The sequence below is a fragment of the Lynx canadensis genome, chromosome B1 (assembly GCF_007474595.2).
Source record: "Lynx canadensis isolate LIC74 chromosome B1, mLynCan4.pri.v2, whole genome shotgun sequence".
NCBI lineage: Eukaryota > Metazoa > Chordata > Mammalia > Carnivora > Felidae > Lynx > Lynx canadensis.
This window is the reverse complement of record NC_044306.2, coordinates 114,003,103-114,024,424: the sequence shown is the minus strand read 5'-3', so window position 1 is coordinate 114,024,424 and position 21,322 is coordinate 114,003,103. Positions and strand designations below refer to the sequence as shown.

Genomic DNA, 21,322 nt, shown 5'->3' with positions numbered 1-21,322 from the left:
CTATTTTTCATTTCTGATATTAGTAATTTGTGTCTTCTCTTTTTTTTGTTGGCCTGGCTAGGATTTTATCAAATTTATTGGTTTCTTCAAAGATATAGCTTTTAGTTTCATTGATTTTCTTTATTGATTATCTGTTCTCAATTTCATTGATTTCTGCTTTGATTTTTATTTCTTCTGCTTACATTGCATTTCATTTGCTTTTTTTCCAAGTGGAAACTTTGGATTTAGTGATTTTAGCTGTTTCTTCTTTTCTAATATATGCATTCAGTGCTATAAATTTCCCTCTGAGTACTACTTTGTTTCATCCTACAAATTTTGGTAAGTTGTGTTTTCATTTTCATGTAGTTCAAAATATTGTCTAATTTTTCTTCTATTTTTTCTTGGACCCGTGTATTATTTAGAAGTGTGTTAATTGCCAAATATTTTGAGATTTTCTAGCCATCTTTTTGATTTCTATTTGAATTGCGTTGTGGTCTGAGAGCATATATTGTACGATTTATATTCTTTTGCATTTGTTTTGGATGTGGCCCCAAGTGAGGCTTATCTTGGTGAATGTTCAATGTGAGCTTGAGAAGAATGTGTATTTTCTGTTTTAGGATGAAATAGTCTATAGATGTTAATTCTATCTGTATGATTGATAGTACTGTTGAGTTTAGCTGTGTCCTTGATGATTTTTTTGTTGGCTAGATTGTTCTATATCTAATAGGTATTAAAGACTCCAACTATTACTGGATTTCTTTTCTCCTTGTGGTTCTATCCATTTCATATTTTGACACTTTGTTGTTAATTACTAAGCGTTAAGGGTTGCTGTGTTTTGTTAGTGACTCTGTTATGTAATTATGTAATGCCTTTTTTATACAGGACAACTTTCCTTACTCTGAATTCTGCTGTGTCTGAAATTAACATAGCTACTCCAGCTTTCTTTTTCCTTTATACATGTATATGTATATATATATAATTTATATCCTATAATATATTAGTTTCATTTAAATATATATATAACATTTGTATCCTATAATATATATTAGTTTCAGGTGTACAGCGTAATGATTTAGTATTATATATATTGCGAAATGATCACTGTAACAAGTCTAAGTTAATATCCATCCATACACCGTTGTTTTTCTTCCAGCTTGCTTTTGATTAGTGTTAGCATGATATATCTTCCTTCCTCCTTTTACTTTTAATCTATACGTGTCTTTGGGTCACCTGGGTGGCTTAGTTGGTTGGGCATCTGACTTCAGCTCAGGTCATGATCTCCCCATCCGTGAATTCGAGCCCCGCGTCAGGATCTGTGCTGACAGCTCAGAGACTGAAGCCTGCTTCGGATTCTGTGTCTTCTTCTCTCTCTGCCCCTCCCCCACTTGTGCTCTGTTTCTCTCTCTCAAAATAAACATTAAAAAAAGTTTCAATTTAAAAAAATGTTTATTTAATGTTTGTTCATTTTGAGAGAGAGAGAATACGCACGTGAGTGGGGGAGGGAGAGAGAGAGGGAGAGAGAGAGAATCCCAAGCAGGCTCTGTGTTGTTAGCGCAGAGCCCAATAAGAGGCTTAATCCCAGGACTGTGAGATCATGACTTGAGCCACAGTCAAGAGTCAGACGCTTAATGGACTGAGCCACCCAGGTGCCCCAGGCCTTGTTTTTTAATCTAGTCGAATCGGTGTTTTAACTGGTGATTTAGCCCATTGATATTTAAAAGTGATTATTGCTATATTTGATTAATATCTGTCATATTTTTATTGTCTATTTTTTGACCCTTTTCTTTATTCTTAATTTTGTCTTCCAGTCTTTGTCTGTCTTTTGTGGTTTTAATTGAGCATTTTATGATTCCATTTTCTTTTGTAGCATATCAGTGATGCCTTTTTACTTTTTTTAATGGTTGCCCTAGATTTTGCAATATACATTTACAATTAATCCAAGTCCTCTTTCTTTCTTTCCTTTCCTTCCCCTTCCTTTCCTTTCCTTCCCCTTCCTTTCCTTTCCTTTCCTTCCCCTTCCTTTCCTTTCCTTCCCCTCCCCTTCCTTTCCTTCCCCTTCCTTTCCTTTCCTTCCCCTTCCTTTCCTTTCCTTTCCTTCCCCTTCCTTTCCTTTCCTTCCCCTCCCCTTCCTTTCCTTCCCCTTCCTTTCCTTTCCTTCCCCTCCCCTTCCTTTCCTTCCCCTTCCTTTCCTTTCCTTCCCCTCCCCTTCCTTTCCTTCCCCTTCCTTTCCTTCCCTTTTCCTTTCTTTTTTTTTTTTCTTTTCTCTTTTCTCTTTTTTCTATTCTATTCTATTCTATTCTATTCTATTCTATTCTATTCTATTCTATAAGTAATCTCTGTCCCCACTATGGAGCTTGAATTTACAACTCCCGAGTTTCACACTCTACAGACTGAGCCAGCCAGGAGCCCTTAAATCCACTTTCAAATAACACTAGATACACTGTTTCACAGGCATTACAAGTACCTTGTAATAATCATGTATTTCTAATTCTTTCTTCCCATCCCTTGTCATTCATTTCACTCATATATAAGCTGTAATCATTGAGTATGTTTTTACTGCTATTATTTTGAACGGACTGTTTGGTAGATCAATTAATAAGAGAAAGGAAAAATAAATTTTAATTTTGTCTTCCCTTATTCCTCCTTTAATGTTGAATTCCTTTATTTGTATAGATCTAGGTTTCTGACCTAATATCATCATCTTTCCCTTTTAACACTTCTTGCAAGGTAGGTCTACTGGCAACAAATTCTCACAATTTTTGTTTGAGAAAGTCTTCATTTCTCCTTCATTTTTGAGGGATAATTTGGTGAGATACAGAATTCCAGGTTTGTGTGTTTTTTCTTGTGTCTACACAAAACGAATACCCTTTTTAGAATTTCCAAAAGAACAGAAGAGAGTTTTATTCCCGTCCGAGTTAGGACAGCTGCCTGGGTTACATAGCAGAGGGAGCTCTGGCGGAAGAATGTTTGGTGCAGGGTTATTTACATTGTTGGGTTGTTTTTTTTTGTTTTTTTTTTTTTTTTTTTTTTTTTTTACATAAAACGTTGCAAATCATTAGACAAAGGACATTTCAGAAAGTTGTTGACCTTATCTTTTTTTTTTTTTTTAAATTTTTTTTTTCCAACGTTTATTTATTTTTGGGACAGAGAGAGACAGAGCATGAACGGGGGAGGGGCAGAGAGAGGGGGAGACACAGAATCGGAAACAGGCTCCAGGCTCCGAGCCATCAGCCCAGAGCCTGACGCGGGGCTCGAACTCACGGACCGCGAGATCGTGACCTGGCTGAAGTCGGACGCTTAACCGACTGCGCCACCCAGGCGCCCCAACCTTATCTTAAGTTTCTAGTATATGTGGGGCTGTAGGACTTTCATGTTAGGGGAAACAGGGAAGTTTCTTCCTTTTTCTTTTGTGTTCAGAATGGTCTTTTCGGCTCATTTTCTTTAACGAAGCAGATGTACGATGTGTGCTCAGGGCAGAAATAGAGCCCTTGCTTTGAGGTTTTGCCGAGTTATTTTGACCTTGGTAAACATCAAAGTATTGGGCCCAAGACATTAAGTTGAAGATTTCCTTTATCACTGTCAACATGAAGTTTTTGTTTCCTTCTTGCTTATATAGTCTCTGGGAGAAGTCCGATGTAATTTTTATTTTTGCTCTTCTGTAGGTAAGGTGAACACCTTTCCTTGGGTTTGTTTCAAAGTTTTTTTCTATATCTTTGGTTTTTACCTTGCCTTACAATTTTTTGTTGAAAGCCAGACACGATGTGTTGGGTGGTAGAAACTGAAGCATGTACGTCTTTCATGTGAGGTTTTACGTGTCTCTGGCTAAGAGATGGTTTACTGTTTACTGTAGCTGGAGGTATCAGAGGCTTGAGTTTCTTCTAGTGTCCTTGTTTTTCTCTTCCCTGTTGCCTTTGAGTTTCCCTAGAAATTCTTTCTTAGGGTCTGTGCCTTGCACAGAATTGTAGCCCTGTTGACGTGGTGCAAAGGTATTGGGGGTGGGTGGAGTAGCCTTCTATAAACTTAAGATTGAATCTCTGGTATTTTATTGGGCTGCAGTTCCTAGGCTGCAACCTTCAGAAGAGTTTCTTGGCCTTTTTATTTTTTCCTTCCCGTATGTGTGAAAGGAAGGCTAGATTGAGCGGGAGTTGGCTCATGGCCCTTCTTCCAAGCAAGATAAGGCTCGGGTAGAGTCCGTGCTGAGGGCAGAGTAGTGCTCAGCGCTGTTTCAGAATGTTTCTTTTTGCCTTCTCCCTGTTTTGAGCACCAGGTTATGTGTGATCTCTGACCTTCACAATGGGAACCTGGTGGGGCTCCTGGAGGTAACACTCGTAAATGGGTGTGAGTTTTTATTTCTCAAACCCGTCAGCATTGAGCCTCCAGTAATTCACCAGTTCTGGCTTTTTGTTTTGTTTTGTTTTTTTAATGTTTGTTTATTTCGAGAGAGCACTCAAGTGGGGAGAGGGATTAGAGAGAGGGAGAATCTTTTTTTTTTTTTTTACTGTTTAATTTTTATTTTTTGAATTTATATCCAAGTTAGTTAACATATAGCGTAATAATGGTTTCAGGACTAGAATTTAGTGATTCATCACTTACATATAATACCCAGTGCTCATCCCAACAAGTGCCCTCCTTAATGCTTCTCGCCCATTTAGCCCACCCCCCAACCCAACACTCCTCCAGAAACCTGTTTGTTCTCTGTATTTAAAAGTCTCTTATGGTTTGTCTCCCTGTTTTTATATTATTTTTGCTTCCCTTCCCTTATTCATCTGTTTTGTATCTTAAATTCCTCATATGAGTGAAGTCATATATTTTTCTCTGACTGACTTCGCTTAGCATAATACCGTCTAGTTCTATCCATATGGTTGCAAATGGCAAGATTTCATTCTTCTCTCCTTTGTGTGTGTGTGTGTGTGTGTCCATCATCCATCGATGGACACTTGGGCTCTTTCCATACTTTGGCTATTGTTGATAGTGCTGCTATAAACATTGGGGTGCATGTGCCCCTTCGAAACAGCACACCTGTATCCCTTGGATAAATGCTTAGTAGTGCAATTGCTGGGTCGTAGGGTAGTTCTATTTTTAATTTTTTGAGGAACCTCCATATTTCTTTCCAGAGTGGTGGTAGCACCAGTTTGTATTCCCACCAGCAGTTGCAAAAGGGCTCCTCTTAGGGAGAGAGAATCTTAAGCAGGTTTCATGTTCAGTAGAGAGCCAGATGCAGGGCTCCATTCCACAACCCTGAGATCCTGACCTGAGCCAAAATCAAGAGTCAGACCCTTGACCAACGGAGCCACCCAGGTGCCCCTACCATTATGTTTAAGTGTTCCTGCCAGTATTGGCTTCAGAGACTTCTGTTCTGGGTAAGCTGTGACCACAGACTCTTGAGCACAGAAGGAGGGAATTAATAAATCTCTGCCTTAATAAATAGATGACAAAAATCAATAAGTAAGGGAAGGCTCTTGTTTATAGTTAGAGTGCTAAGTGCTGACTGGTAAATGTGGGAGTGCTGCTGGAATCAAAAAGTCATCATATTATAGCCAGATTCTCTAAATTCTGCATCAGCCAAGAATTAGTAGGTGTCAGTGAGAGTGGGAAGGTGGGGGGAGGGGATTTAGATTTAAAAAAATGCTAACAACAACAACAAAAAAATGAGAGTAAGTCATAAGGACACAGGGGGCTGTCACTAATCATTTTCTAATACAGTTTCAACACCTTGGCTCCCATGTCCTTGTGACTTGCCCCCATTTAAAAAAAAATTTTTTTAATGTCTGTTTATTTTTGAAAGAGAGAGAGTACAAGTGGGGGTAGGGGGGACTGAGAGAGAGAGAGAGAGAGAGAGAGAGAGAGAGAGAGAGAGAGAGAGAGAATTTGAAGTAGGCTCCAGTCTCTGAGCTGTCAGCACAGAGCCCCTATGTGGAGCTTGAACCCACGAGTCATGAGATCATGACCTGAGCCAAAGTGGGACACTTAACCAACTGAGCCACCCTCAGGCTGAGCACCTGAGCACCCTAGGCGCCCCACCCCCATTTGTATTTCAAGCTTTCTGCTATAACTAGATGATCTAGGCTGATCTTGTACCCCAGCATCGGTGTCAGCCATTTCTCTGAAGATTCGTTGAAGAAAAATATATATTTAAAAAAATTTTAATTGTATGTTTGAAAAGTTTATGGGATTTGCAAATACAAACTAGTATAGAGAAATTAAAATGAATCTGTCATTTCAACAATTGTGAACTTCCTTGTGTTAATTCTTTTTAAAGATCAGGGCAGTATTTAACTCCAAAGAGAGAAGGATGGCAAATGTTGAGAAATACGAAAGTGGAAATTTCATGTCCAGTGAGTTGCCAGCACTCTGAATGGTCTTCTGCTCTCTGGGTTGAGTATTTGAGAGTGCAAGTGGAAATAAGTGTTTTCAGGGCATCTCTTTGTTCTACTTGACCTTCCCTCCTGCAAACCCCAACATGTCACATAGACTTTAGGTCAAGTAGACTAAATTATGGCCTCCCTCCTGACAGCCTATTGGGAGGAGAGCCCTCTGCCTGCCTGGAGGGGCTGTTTGCTGGGATTGAGCTCTGGGGGCAGGGCCAACCTTGGAAATGTGAGGCCTGGTGCCCCACATCTCTTTGCCCTCGGGTTTACCGGCTGTCTCACTGAACATCGAATCCGAATTACTCAGTCTCACTGTGTGAATTAAACTAACGGGCACAGTGGGTACGGTTGGAAGGAAAATCATAGAGGAATTATGCTGGATTTATAGAAAATTAAGTTTGTAAAGTTATCAGTTTGGGATTTCAGTGTATTTGAATTCCATTTCTTTTCTAAAGCATTAGCAAATTTGGATTTGAAAATTCAGGATATGAAAATGAAACCCACATTCACGACACATACAAAAGGAATAAAGAGCTTCTGAAGAAAAAAGAATAATAGTCTCTCATTTTTGGTTTTTGTTAGGAGATGCCACAGAGAAATGTTTAAATTGGTAATACAACATACGAATTCTGTGGTGCCATTTCTGAAAGACTGTCGCTTGTCATTGGACTCAGATGAACATTTTGTGTTACTCGACAGACTCTCTCTTTGACCAAACTTTGGTCAGGCTCCTCTGAGCCCTCTTCTTGACTAGACCTCAAGCTCGGCCTATAAAAATTGCAGATTGTCTACACAAATGATTCTGTTCTCCCCAAATACCCCGCCACTCCTCCCACCCTGAGAGACTTGAACAAACACCAGCATAGTTTCTAACCACTTAAGCCCGTATCCCTAGGATTATGACTACAGCCCTCTTAAAATGCTTGCATGAGAAAGTGCAACAGTGCCCGGAGAACTCCCTGTTTGCTCAGGGAAAACCTGGTGATAGGCAGATCGGTCCCTGAACCCCCTCTTCTAGCAGTTACTTGAGAAAGCTTGGAATCATACATCCTTTCTCTACACCTTGGAAGTGTACAGCTTCTGTCTCTCAGAACTGTTTTCTCAGGGACCCGAGAAACTACTCTTTGACGTGCAGACGTTCGAGGAAGTGACTCTTGCTCTCAGTCCCGGCTCGGTGGGTGCCTTGCCCTGACTTGTACACTGCCTTTTGTTTGTTTCTCTTTTGTTTTTTTTTTTTTTTTAATTTTTTTTTTTTTTTTAACGTTATTTATTTTTGGGACAGAGAGAGACAGAGCATGAACGGGGGAGGGGCAGAGAGAGAGGGAGACACAGAATCGGAAACAGGCTCCAGGCTCTGAGCCATCAGCCCAGAGCCCGACGCGGGGCTCGAACTCCCGGACCGCGAGATCGTGACCTGGCTGAAGTCGGACGCTTAACCAACTGCGCCACCCAGGCGCCCCTGTTTGTTTCTCTTTTGAATAAGTGCCAGCCAACAACCCAAATGGCCTAGTCACCTTAACCAGCCATCTCCATGCCCAGTTTTTGTGGATTTCCACTTCCTGGACTCTGCTAGCTTAAGCCCCTGGTGTTCCCCTCCCTCCCTGCAAGCGCCCAGCCACCTCTGCACAGATAGAAGTTGACTGAGTTGAGTTCACCCTGGGCTCTCTTCCTTATTGCGGTAGTTACTGAATAAAATCTATCCATGTCACTTTATCTAGTGTCTGGCTTTGTTTGCCCCTGATACACTCCACAGCTTGGGACAGAATTGTACCCCATCTGTACCTTTCCTCTGTATGTAGACCTTTTAAATGTCAGTACTTTCTTCCTTAAAACAAAAGGGCTCTGACTGTTCTGCAAAGCTCAGAAGCCTGGAAGGGAACTTCTACTTTTCATTTCTTCTTGGCAGCTTTAGTTTGGAATGTAGGAGGGATTAAAGACCACAACAGAGTTTTGAAGGTGGTGGATGGAAATGGGAGGGAAGTAGCTCAAGGACTCTGCTGGCAGGCCCTGGAGACTCACTGGGCTGGTCCTGACTCCCCACGGTCATAAACCTCCCTGGCTCCTCGAGTGTGCTGCTGGTGGGCGGGTCCGTCTGCTTGTTCTCGCCTGTCCCCCACCTCCAGTTCTCTTCCAGTGCTGGGGAACAAGGGGCATTACAGCCCAGCCGTGTGGGAGCTTATAGATCCACAGAGGCGGCAGGATCAAGAGAAATCTATAAGCAAAAGAACTTTATTAAAACTCGTTCTCCGTATGAACCTCCTTTCAGATCTGCATCTTGTTGAAAAAAACTTACACTTTACTTTTCAAATGTATGTCATACTTTTGTTTACACGTTAGTACCCCAGCTCCCCTCCCCTGTGGATCCTAAAATAACTTTTGGATAGATGGTTGGGGCTTGAGGGGAGGGATCTTAGATTGAACTCAGGTATAGAGATGAGTCCATAAACTATAAAGTGTTACAAACTGAGGTGAGGCCTTCACCTGGATTCTGGTAGATGGATACCTTACTTTTCCTGTATGAAGATTTTTAAAGAAACAGCAAAGTCCTATTACAAAAGAAAAAAAAGAAAAGACCGAAACATAATGAATTTTAAACCTACTGTCTGGTAATTTATCATCCCAGACTGTCTTTCTGTGGGAGAGACTAAAGGAATCACGGGAGACGGGAAGAAAGGCCAATACCGAATGCCTCCCTAGGAGCTGGAGTGCCCAGGTGGCCAGCCACGGGCACTCAGATTTGGTTCCCTACACTCAGAGACCCTGAAGGAAAAAATGTGGTGACTGCCTATGTTTCCCTTGTCTCTTCTCAGAAAAACTGAGTATGGAGCATGCCACCGACATGGAAAATGTGAAATCCTTGGTTCACAGACTGTTTACAGCTTTGCATTTAGAAGAGTTTCAGAAAAAGAGAGAGCACCATTTACTGGAGAAAATTGACGACCTGAGGGGACAGCTGCAGCCTCTTGAACAGGTTAGGAAGCATCACGGTTGAGTCGATTGAGTGCGTGCCACGTGAGCATTTTTGCGAATGCTCCACATATGCTCATTTTCTCCTTTAATCCTCATGAGCCTGTGCCTTTGGTAGTGTTATCTTTGCCATTCTCGAGATGAGGAAGCTGGGGCAGCCAGCGCACGTGGCAGATACATGGCAGAGCCAGAACATGAACTCCGGTGGCCCGGCTGGAGCCGCCATCTTTAACTCTGTGCTGTGCTTCCTCTCCAAGGCCCCGGTGTCTCTGTAAATGAGTAGAGTGGGTGCGGGGATGCACTAGCTGGAGCACCACCAGTTTCTTTTTGGAGGCGAATAGGCCCAGGGCCGCAGCTCTGCTTAACAGATTTACAGCCAGAGGTTAGCGATGGCCTCCTCACATCTGAAGGTAATCACTGGTGGAGAAAAAATAACTTTTGGGGGAAGAACAGGCAGGAGTCTGTACGTTTTAATTTAAGGGAAGAAACTGCATCTTTTAAACCTTGGATCCCACTTGCGATTTTTAAAAATGGGTGGGTGGCTGTGTATCTTTGTATCTGAATAGGAAGTTTCTGGAAATAAAAGAAACTTTTAACTGTGTCCTCTAAGATACATGTGCCCATATATCAAGGGGTTGGCAGAGAGACTTTTTATTTGTTGGATTGTGTACCCACATTTTTATTTTTTAAAAAGTTGGTGATATATTGTATCAAGATTTAAAAATCTAAAAAGGTGACCAGCGGGAGGTTTTCCTCCTCCTAGCATATCCCCCCACCCATGAGTCATTTTAGATTTCCTTTATCTGTATATCCACAAGTACAAATAAATTATCTTGTTCCTTTCTTCAGAAAAGGGCATATGCTATTACATATTTTTCTTCCCTTTTTTCACTAACGGTGTATCCTGGAAAGATCTCCATCTATGTGCATGGAGAGCTTCCTCACTATGGCTACGTAATAGCTTGGATATATAGATATATGGATCATTGTCACTCTTTTACCCTTAAGGATCTGTAATGAACCATGCGTGCACAAGTATATCTATAAGCTGCATTCCTAGAAGTGAAATTGCTGGGTCAGAGAAAATAGGCATGTAATTTTAGGTTTCAGAGGAGAATGTCTTGAGTTTTTCATCGTAAACCCTTCTATACTATTTAATTTCTCTCCCCACAAGTAGGTATTACCTTTATAATTTAAAAAGTGACTCATTAATGAGCTGATTTAGAAATCAGTGATCACTCACTAATGTGTATGTTTCATAACCTGTTCCTAAATCAGACCTCTTTAAAGTGGTGCAGATACATACTATTTTACTTTTGTTCCTTCTGCTTTTATTTCCCCTTACGTTGGTGCACTGTAAATTGAACTAAGCCGTTTTTCCCCTTCAGATAAAGGCTGGAATCGAAGCTCGCTCAGAAGCCAAAACCAGTGGACTTTTGTGGGCTGGATTAGCATTGCTATCCGTTCAGGGCGGGGCGTTGGCCTGGCTCACTTGGTGGGTGTACTCCTGGGATATTATGGAACCAGTGACATACTTCATCACATTTGCAAATTCCATGGTCTTTTTTGCATACTTTATAGTCACTCGACAGGTGAGTAGTTTGTTAGGAAAATGGTAAGTTTAGGACATGTTTTGCAAATAATTTTTTCTGCAACTCAAGTAATGAGTGATAAATCCTTTTTATTTACTGAATTGCTGAGTTTTTATAAGCTGATAAATTTTGTTGCTTTTCATGAGAATAGAGATTTGTATACAGCATGGAGAAACTATAACCTCTATAGGGAAATAGTACAGCCCACAAATTTCTTTTCTTTTTTTTTTTAAGTTGATTTATTTTGAGAGAGAGGGAGAGAGCAGGGGAGGGGCAGAGAAAGAGAGGGAAAGAGAGAATCCAAAGCAGACTCCAGCCATCAGCACAGAGCCCGATGCGGGGCTCGAACTCACAAACTGTGAGATCATGACCTGAGCTGAAATCAAGAGTCGGACACTTAACTGACTGAGCCACCCAGGCTCCCCCACAAATTTCTCTATTGAGATAAACACATCAAATTTTTTTCTCTGTCTTTATTTTATAAATAAAATTGAATACATATTGCAAAAACACTCAGTAACTTTAGCTTTATTACATGACTATTTTGCCAAAACAGTTTTCCTTTGCTCCTTTCTGTCCCAATATGTGTGATTTCTTTTCTCAGCTTGCTTGCTTTTGAAAGCAGCAGCTGATCTCAAGCAAGACAAAATGTTTTACTCGTGTTGCCTTATGCTTGCTCTGTTGGCCACTGCAAATATTTTACTCATCTGCCGCCTTTTGCTTTAGTGTTGCTAAGGCAAGTATCTTTCTTGCAGAGACATTATGTTCATTTAAAACATGTTTAAAACATGTTCTTTTTTTGTTTTTCCTTTTAGGATTATACTTACTCAGCTGTTAAGAGTAGGCAATTTCTTCACTTCTTCCATAAGAAATCAAAGCAACAGCATTTTGATGTGGTGCAGTACAACAAGTTAAAAGAAGATCTTGCTAAGGTACTTTAATGCAGATACAACATCTTCTCGCTGGTCTTATTTGGGAGCCGCAACTTAGTATGGGGGAAATACAAGTTAAATCTTGGTCCTCAATAGACTTCTGTGTATCATGCTTTGCTCAGTGAAAATGTTGACAAGTGTGATGCTGATTTCATATCCTAGGGTTTTGTTCTCGACTCCTGTATTCTATATGAGGATAGCTTTTAATGGGTATGGGTATGGGGAAGTGTCTTAAATGACTTTGAGATAGTAAAATAATAGTTTTCAATAGCGGTGTTATTTCTGTTCACTCTCTGAGTGTGTGTTTTTAAAGAAAACAGTCTAATATCAAGCTCAACTTTCAAGACCATAAAAGAAAGTAGACTTTTAGGAAGGTGAAGACTGATAAAGAATTTTAAGCTTTTTGAGGCACTTGTAAAAAAAAAAGTTTCTTCTCCTTAAAAATGGAAGATTCAATATGGTATTCATCCTTTCATCTTTTCCATCTTTCCGGTGAGAAAACAGAGGTGCTTAGTTACTTGCCCAGGTATACACTGTTAGAAAGTGGGGAAACCAAGGTATGAATCCAGAAGTTTGACACTGGAGCCTGTACTTTTAAGTCTTTCACACAATACGTCTCTCAGGCAGCTTTTATCTCTGGCCTACCAGCAGACTCCTTAGTTTTGTTCAGATGGTAGCTTTCAACATGTTTACTAGATTTTTAATTTTTCTTAGTAATTTTAGAGGAAAAGTTTTGGTAAAAATCTCTTCCCATTGCTCAGTGCATGCTCATTTAATAGCCAGTATTCATAATATCTCTTGTTATCTGTACCTTCTAAACTACTCATCCCTCAAATTAAAAAATATAGATCTATCGATCTATATATATCTACGTAGATATATATATCGATATATATCGATCTATATATATCTATGTATATATATATATCTATATATATCGATATACATAGATCTACATAGATATATATAGATCGATAAATCGATAGATTGATAGATATAGATAGTCCTGGAATTAAATTTGTAAGTCAAGAATTGGAGATAACCTTTAAATAATTTTTTATGTCTTTATTTTGAGAGGGTGCATGCACAAGCCGGGGAGGGGCAGAGAGGAGGAGAGACACAATCCGAAGTAGGCTCTGTGCAGTCAGTGCAGAACCCCATGTGGGGCTCGGACTCATGAACTGTAAGATCGTGACCCAAGCCGAGATCGATAAGCGTCTGACTCTTACCAAGAGTCGGTAAGCGTCTGACTCTTGGTTTGGGCTCAGGTCACGATCTCACAGTTCGTGAGTTCGAGCCCCGCGTTGGGCTCTGTGTTGGCAGTGCAGAGCCTGCTTGGGATTCTCTCACCCTCCCATCTCTGCTCCTCCCAACTTTCTATCTCTCTCTCAAAATAAACAAAAAAAAATTTTTTTTTAATTCTGTAAAATCACTACTTGGGAAAAATACAAGGATTTTATTTTTATTTAGTGTACAGTCTTACATTTGAATGATCTAATCCAAGAAGCCTAAGGGATGTTCTTCCAACTAGTTCATGGCAGTGGGCACTTAGGATTTAGAGTAGTACCTGTGAAATATTTTTTTTAGGTAATAAAGTTGAGGAAAAAGGGAGATTGATAGGTCACAAAGTGGTTTTCTTTTCAGATAAGAAACAGAAAAACCATTATAAAGGGACAATGAACATAAGAACTTGAAGGATGTATCAAAACCTTAAGTTCCTCTTTTCTAAAGGGTCCCTATTCACTGAAATACTGTAGACATTTGCCACTAGTCATTATAAATGTTTATTAAGCTAAGGATACACTAAATTTACATATACATTTACTCCTCTCATGCAGTAATAATGCCCTGTTTCTCATTCTCTCTGATCGTGTACTTTTTCTTTTTCCCATTGACAGGCTACGGAATCCCTGAAACAGGTGCGCCACTCGCTGTTTGCGAATGCAAGGAGAGAAAGTCAGTGAAAAGAATTAATCTTACATTTCTAAATGTTATTAAATTTTTCCAGTATGTGTTGATTCTGCAACTTAGAAACTGGAACTTTTAGTCCCTTAGTTCCTTTGGATTTGATCGTTTCAATCTCTTTTGTTAATTAAAAAAAAATGTGAACATAGGTATTCTTTGAAGTTCTCACTTGAGATTTTTAGTCTGTGGATTCGCGTGACTTGTCCGGGATTAATGTGGGGAGGAGCTTGGACGCGCCCATCAGAGTCCGAGCAGCTGCCGCTGTAGTCAGGTACTTGAGCTAAGAGTCCTTGTCCGTCTGGGTTGTGTTCATTCTCCTGCAGAGGAGTGGTCTGTGTGGCATTCGCTTTCCTTCTTAGGCTTCCTTTAGAATCGTCATGTCATTAATTTATTTTTAAATACATCATAATAATTGGAAGATCTTTATCATTAAATATAGTTTATGTTATCTGAAATGTTTCATCTGAACTAATATTTACTTAGATCCTACTCATATGTTTCATACTAGCTATGTATGCTGACTGGTGTGAGGTAATACCTCATTATTGGTTTTGATTTGCATCTCCCTGATAAGTGACGTTGAGCATCTTTTTCATGTGCCTATTGGCCATTTGTAGGACTTCTTTGGAAAAATGTCTATTCAGGTCCTGTGTCCATTTTGTACTCAGATTGGGGTTTTGTGTGTATGTGTGTGTTGAATTGAATGAGTTCTTAAATAGTTTCAATATTAATTTCAATATTAATCCTTTATCAGATATGTGATTTATAAATATCTTCTTCCATTCACTAGGTTGCCTTTTTAAAAAGTTTTGTTGGTTTCCTTTGTTGTGTAAAAGCTTTTATAGTTCTGTTTATTTTTGCTTTTGTTGTCCTTGTCTGAGGGCAGGTGCTCAGACCAGTGTCCCAAGAGCTTACCTACTACATTTTTCTTATATTCTCTTCCTAGTTTTATGATTTCAGTTCTCACATTCAAGTCTTCAAACTACTTTGATTTTATTTTTATATATGGCCCAGTTTCATTCTTTCGCATATAGCTGTCCATTTTTCCCAATACCATTTATTGGATTTAGGATTCTTTGTTCTAGTTCTATGAAAATGTCATTAGTATTTTGATAGGGATTACATTGAATCTGTAGATTGTTTAGGCACTATGGACATTCTAACAATATTAATTCTTCCAGTCCATCATCATGGTATATCTTTCCATAAAGGCTTTTTTAAGTGAGAGTTGAAACCTATACAAAAAGTGATAATTCATATGTAGATGAATTTGTATGACCAAATACAAGAGTACTCTGAATTATACAAATGAGTAAGAATGTGAATTAGAAAAATTAAGACATGGATTTCAAATATTTTATTAAGGAGAAACAACTAGTTTCTGGGTTTCAAAAACCTTTAAAAACATTATAAAACTTTTATAAAAACTTCACAGAATACAAATTTAAATCTTCCAGGTATTTTTGAGTAACCTTGAGATTTACTATAAAAATCAAGTATTACAAATGTTTATTTTTATTTATAGTAATTCCCTGAGGATTTCATTTCATATATATCAAACCCTTTCATCTAATATCAGCATGTCTAATACCAACATGAACTATTTTAAGTTCTCATTAAACCTTAAAACATTTTAAACTGCTATACCATAAGCTTCCACCTTAGTGATATTTATATAAAAGGACAAGAAAATCTGTTTTGAATATAGACAAGATACATAAAACACAATTATTCCTGTCATTTGGATTTTGGAAAGAAATACAGCTTCTTAGTAAGCATTGAGGCAAAGCAGGGAACCTGCTTCTTTCCAATTGCAGATGGGTCTTTGCAAAAGTCCACTCGGCGCTGAGAAACTTTCCTGTTCACCAGGGTGAGGAGCTCTGTGAACTCTAAGGAGGAGCCAAATTTTCCCAGCATCTCACACAAATCCTGAATGTACCACGAGCCATTCACAGTTTCCCGATGAGAATAATAACCTAAATGATAGGAGCAAAAAGGGCACTGAAGTTTCTCTGGCTTTCAGTTATGGTGACTGAAAAACACCTTTATAATTCACCATTACAGAAGTGTAAGTTCTCAAAAATTCTTGAAGACTAGGACGTGTCAATGACAGCTTTAAAATTTTTCTTGGTTGACTACTATGAGAAAAGGGATTAATTTATATAGTTTTATAGAAATGAGGTTAGCTCTATATAATTTCCTCCATTTCCTAAAAATTCCCAAGAAAATAGTTGCCAGGCAGTGATTTTTAACACAAGAGATTAGAAAGAAAAACACAGCTTACTGCACAAAGAACAACAGTCATCACAGGAGTTTCAACAACGCTTTCTTTGAATATTATTACAACACTATCAAAATGAATGTTAGCAGCCTATTACCAATTATTGAATGCAACTTGTAGCTTAAACCTAGTTCTCAGGAATGACTTTTCTAGAAGTTACTTTACACTTGATGTATCACCCTGTGCCGAAGATGTGACCGAAGATGTGAACTTCACGATCAAATCACCTTGGTCAGACAAATACCAGTCTCTCTAGTCAAGGTGAGGTGAAACTAATGGAACTCAAGTCAGGAAACCAATTCTGTTTGTACTAAACACACACCCACCTTCTGCAACTGAGTAACACATGAGAAAGTCTGCTCCAGCAGGCAGTGTGGAAACTGAGGCCGCATCCACCTGGGTTATGTTGACGTCCAGCATGTTTTTTTGATGATCCACTACATCCAGAGGAATGACTGGCACATCATGCTGGTCTCCCCGACATGCCTACGAGACAAGGAGGAAAACCATTTCCTTTTCTAACCTTTTCTTCCCACGGCTTAATGTTTACAGTGAATGTATAATTGAGCACATCTTAACATCAACAGAAGCTACTTTATAAAACTTCAAAAAACATGCAGTCAAGTTTTAGAGCAAATTCACCTGAGTTTTTCCCTACTCATGTTTTTGTTTTTGTTTTTGTTTTAAATGCTTGAGAGAGCATGAGCCGGGGAGGGTCAGAGAGAGAGAGAGAGGGAGAGAATCCCAAGCAAGCTCCATACTGTCAGCCAGAGTCGGGGCTGTCTCAGGAACTATGAGATCATGACCTGAGCCAAAAATCAAGAGTCAGACACTTTTGACTGAGCCACCCAAGCGCCCTTTTAATTAAGGCCTTTAAAAAACTGGCATCCTCGGGGCCCCTGGGTGGCTTGCTCAGTTGGTTGGTGTCCGACTTCAGCTCAGGGCATGATCTCACTGCTTGTGAGTTCAAGCCCTGCGTCAGGCTCTGTGCCGACAGCTCGGAGCCTGGAGCCTGCTTTGGATTCTGTGTCTGTGTCTCGCTCTCTCTCTCTGCCCCTCCCCCACTCGTGTTCTGTCTGTCTCAAAAATGTTACAAAATTTTTTTAAATTGTCATGCTCACCAGACTGTGTTGATTGAAAGGTACAGTGTGGAGGAGAAAGCCTCTGGTGTTGAGTTTCTTACGAAGTAACCACACCACAGCACCAGACACACCCCTTCTTTGAAAAGCTACAGTATTTGCCCAGCATTTCTGTTGAATCAGGGAATACATGCCCAGATAGGGTGGTGCTTGCCTAGCTGCTGCAATACATTGTCAAAGTAGGGCTAAAAGGACGCCACCACCTGACCTGAGAAGACCTCTTTTAATGTGCCCTTTTCCTTTCGCTTACACTGTATAGTGAGGTCTCAAATTCTTAGCCATTAATTTTCACACAAAGGCTAACGTTAATTTCTACTCTTAAATGCCTATTATGGGCTGAATTTTGTCACCCCTACCCATTTGTATGCAGAAGTCCTGTCCCTCAGGATCTCAAATGTGACTGTATTTGGATATATGGCCTTTAAAAAAGGTAAAATTGAGGTCTACAATGATCTTAATCTATAACTAGTGGTCTATAAGAGATCAGGACACAGATGCACAGAGGAAAAAAGGCAGCCACCTCCAGGCCAAGGAGAACGGGCACCTTGATCTCAGATTTCTAACCTCCAGAACCGTTAAGAAAATTTCTGTTAAGCCACCCGGTCTGTACTTTGTTCTGGCAGACCTAGTGAACTTCATCCAGTGACCTAGTAAGATTTGGTTGTGGTAAGTGCATCCCTCGTTCTGAAATGGGTTTTTGTAAGCTTTTAAAGAAAAAAGCCCAGAGTGATTTCAGAGTTACCTGATAAATAGAAGATCTCCAATATTCCATTTTTGCAGGGAGATTTTAATCTTAACTTCGTATTACCAAGCTTATTTTCAGACCTTATTTTTCACAGTCTTCCTACACCGAACACCTAGAATTTGATGCCATTACTTGCCCAATCAGTTGCAGTAGGAAAAAGAGCCAGCCTACTGAGGACTTGCAGGTGTTCGGCACTGTTCTAAGTGCTTGTTAGGCCACGCTGTTTTATCCTCACAACCAGCCCGTGAGGCAGTGCTCTTATACCCCCCTTTCACAGATGCAGTCAAATGCTCTACCCCTGAACTATACCCCCTCCCCTTTCACAGATGAAGAATTGGAGGCAGAGAGAAGTAACTTGGCAAAATATTTTCTTCCTTCGTGGCCATCTCCCCACAGCGGCTCGCCACTTTGTGTCTCTGACAGTGCTGGCCACTCCCTTTTTCCCTGAACTCCCCCCACCCCCCCATTCTCTGGACCATCCCGCTCAGTGTCTCTCCTCTGCTCATTCCTCAGTGGCGTCCTTCAGGGCTGTTTTGCACTCATTTCTCAAGCTATGCTTGGCGTGGGTAAACTCATCCACTCCCGTGGCTGCCACTGTCATTCATCTCGTTAACTCTCAAATTTACTTCTCCAGCCTAGCCAGGCTGCATGTAGAGCTGTTAACTCCCAACTGCATGTGACAGATACTTTAATGCAGTTCCCAACAAGAAACCATGATCATCCTTAACTTCTTAGAGATGCCCCTGCTCGCTTCCCTCAAGGTGTTATGGCAGGTTGAATGTGGCCATGCCCTCCATGCTGTTTTTGGAAATACCGAATTGCGCCACTGGGACATCAGGAATTCTCCTTTGTTCGAACTCCTTACTGATGTGGTGAGTGAGGTTATTAGGGCCAAAAATTGTCTTCATCCCTAATACCAGCTTGAAGGAAAAAGGTGGAGGGATGAAGCAAGCTAGAACAGGAACTCTGCCTGCGTTCTGCTCACTGGCCTCCAGGCCTGGTGCTCTTCAGTCAGAGACCCCTTCACTGACGGCTGCACCTGACACTGGGCTAGGCCAGAGGGTAGCACATTAGTTACTTTGAGTCCTTTCAAAAATTTTTAACATTTTTTTTTTGATTGGCGGGGGGGGGGGGGGGGGGGGAGAGGGGCAGAGAGAGAGGGAGACACAGAGTCCGAAGCAGGCTCCAGGCTCTGAATTGACAGCACAGAGCCCGACGCGGGGCTCGAACTCACAGACCGTGAGATCATGACCTGAGCTGAAGTCAGACGCTTAACCGACTGAGCCACCATTTTGAGTCCTTTCAAATGTCAACCCAAGTCAAAAAGAAACTGAAAAAAAAAGTTTAAATTAAAAAAAAAATTTAATGTTTATTTTTGAGAGAGAAAGAGCATGAGCGGGGGAAGGGCACAGAGAGGGAGACACAGAATCCAAGGCAGGCTCCAGGCTCCGAGCTGTTAGCACAGAGCCCAGTGTGGGGCTCAAACTCAAACCACAATATCATGACCTGAGCTGAAGTTGGACACTTACCTGACTGAGCCACCCAGGCACCCCAGAAACTGAAAATATTTATTCCTTGTTAAGAAGGAACTACTACTATTGGGGCGCCTGGGTGGCGCAGTCGGTTAAACGTCCGACTTCAGTCAGGTCACGATCTCGCGGTCCGTGAGTTTGAGCCCTGCGTCAGGCTCTGGGCTGATGGCTCAGAGCCTGGAGCCTGTTTCCGATTCTGTGTCTCCCTCTCTCTCTGCCCCTCCCCTGTTCATGCTCTGTCTCTCTCTGTCCCAAAAATAAATAAACGTTGAAAAAAAAAAATTAAAAAAAAAAAAAAAAAGAAGGAACTACTACTAATTGCAACTCTGGCTAGGAGGCCAAAGGGGCCTTTCCAGTTACTGGAGAAGGTTACTTTCAAAATTGGCTGGTTCTCTTTATAATTACATGTATATGGGGCACCTGGGTGGCTCAGTTGTGAACGTCCAACTTCAGCTCAGGTCATGATCTCGTTATTCGTGAGTTTGAGTCCCACACTGGGCTGTCTGCTGTCAGCACAGAGCCCACTTCAGATCTTCTGTCCCCCTCTCGCTGCCCCTCCCCTGCTTTCACTCTCCCCAAAATAAATCTTAATAAATAAAAAATAAAGCTAGAATCACATGTACAGAACCATGGACTTCATAGTTAGATTGTACCATAATCAGTCTTACCTGAATAATAAATATCTTGGGTTTTCCAACTAGGCTCTGACATTTGTCTCCTTTGAATAAGCCAGTCAAAGTCTGAATTTCAATCTTGGTATCTTGTGCATAAATGTGACTGCCTTCGCCATGACTCAGGAAAACACATAAAAAGCAATCGGCATCTATGTGGCTAGAAGATGATGCTATAAAAGGCCACAAAAGTTCATACAGAAATGAAGATAAGATGTTTACGGTCTACATAGAGAAAGAATTTACTAATACTAAAGTTACATATGATGGAAGAGGAAAATGTGTTATACTAAATGTAAAGAGTACATAATGAGAATGTAAGGTCTTAGTCTTTAATCAAAGGGAAATTTACATCATACCGTACCTGATTTTTAACAACCTATTAAAAGTTCAAAGGGTTTAAACAAATTCCATTAACTTTTCTACAATACAGAATAATGACACGGAAAATATAATGGGATTGCTGTGGCATCAATAAAAGTTTCTCTGAATTAGCAGAGAGCTTCTTCGAGCAGACTGGAAAGACCCAGCAACTACTACTTAGCAAGTGCTGTGTTCTGCTGCCCCTCCAGTGAATGCAGCAGCTTCATCATGTCTGTAGCACTTACAGCTTCCAAAGAATATTAAGACATGAGACTCATGTCCTCCAAAGCGGATGAGTAAGCGAAGTAGAAAACCTGGTAAGAAGCCAGTTAAAATTAAAGTGACTTACAGATTAAAGAAGTCTTGTATGGAGGTGCCTCAAAAAATTAAAAACGATCCAACAATTCCACCTCTGGGTATTTATGAAAACACTAATTTGGAAAGATACCTGCAGCCCCCTTGTTTATTGGAGCACAACAGCCAAGATATGAAAACAACCTAAGTGTTCATCAATGAATGGATGAAGAAAATTATATACATAGATATCTACCTTTCCATATATAGAGATACACATGCAAGAATATTATTCAGCCATAAAAAAGGAAATCTTGGCCTTTGCAACAACATGGATGGATCTTGAGGTCATTATGCTAAATGAAATAAATTCAAGAAAGACCTATACTATATAATCTCATATGTGGAGTTTAAAAAACAAACTTACTGATAAAAAGAATAGATGGGTGGTTGCTGGGGGGTGGATGGGGGTGAAGTGGGTTAAAAGGTACAAG

General features: G+C 40.4%; 2 protein-coding genes across 3 annotated transcripts in view; one reads left to right on the top strand and one right to left on the bottom strand.

Annotated features, from left to right (window-relative positions):
- The window catches only part of MCUB (mitochondrial calcium uniporter dominant negative subunit beta), a 93,377-nt gene extending 78,831 nt beyond the window's left edge, over positions 1-14,546 (top strand). Inside the window, 5 exon segments of the mRNA XM_032592921.1 lie at positions 9,158-9,318; positions 10,703-10,906; positions 11,722-11,838; positions 13,737-13,768; positions 13,770-14,546. Coding sequence (XP_032448812.1) covers positions 9,158-9,318; positions 10,703-10,906; positions 11,722-11,838; positions 13,737-13,768; positions 13,770-13,812 — 557 coding nt within the window. The 3' untranslated portion in view covers positions 13,813-14,546.
- Positions 14,547-15,145: 599 nt separating this feature from the next.
- The window catches only part of PLA2G12A (phospholipase A2 group XIIA), a 39,673-nt gene continuing 33,496 nt past the window's right edge, over positions 15,146-21,322 (bottom strand). For both annotated transcript variants that reach the window (XM_030313274.1, XM_030313275.1), the window contains 3 exons: positions 20,169-20,344; positions 16,411-16,570; positions 15,146-15,779 (listed from right to left, as the gene is read on the bottom strand). In XM_030313274.1, the coding sequence (XP_030169134.1) occupies positions 15,541-15,779; positions 16,411-16,570; positions 20,169-20,344 (575 nt within the window). In that variant the 3' untranslated portion in view covers positions 15,146-15,540. The remainder of the gene's footprint in view (positions 15,780-16,410; positions 16,571-20,168; positions 20,345-21,322) is intronic.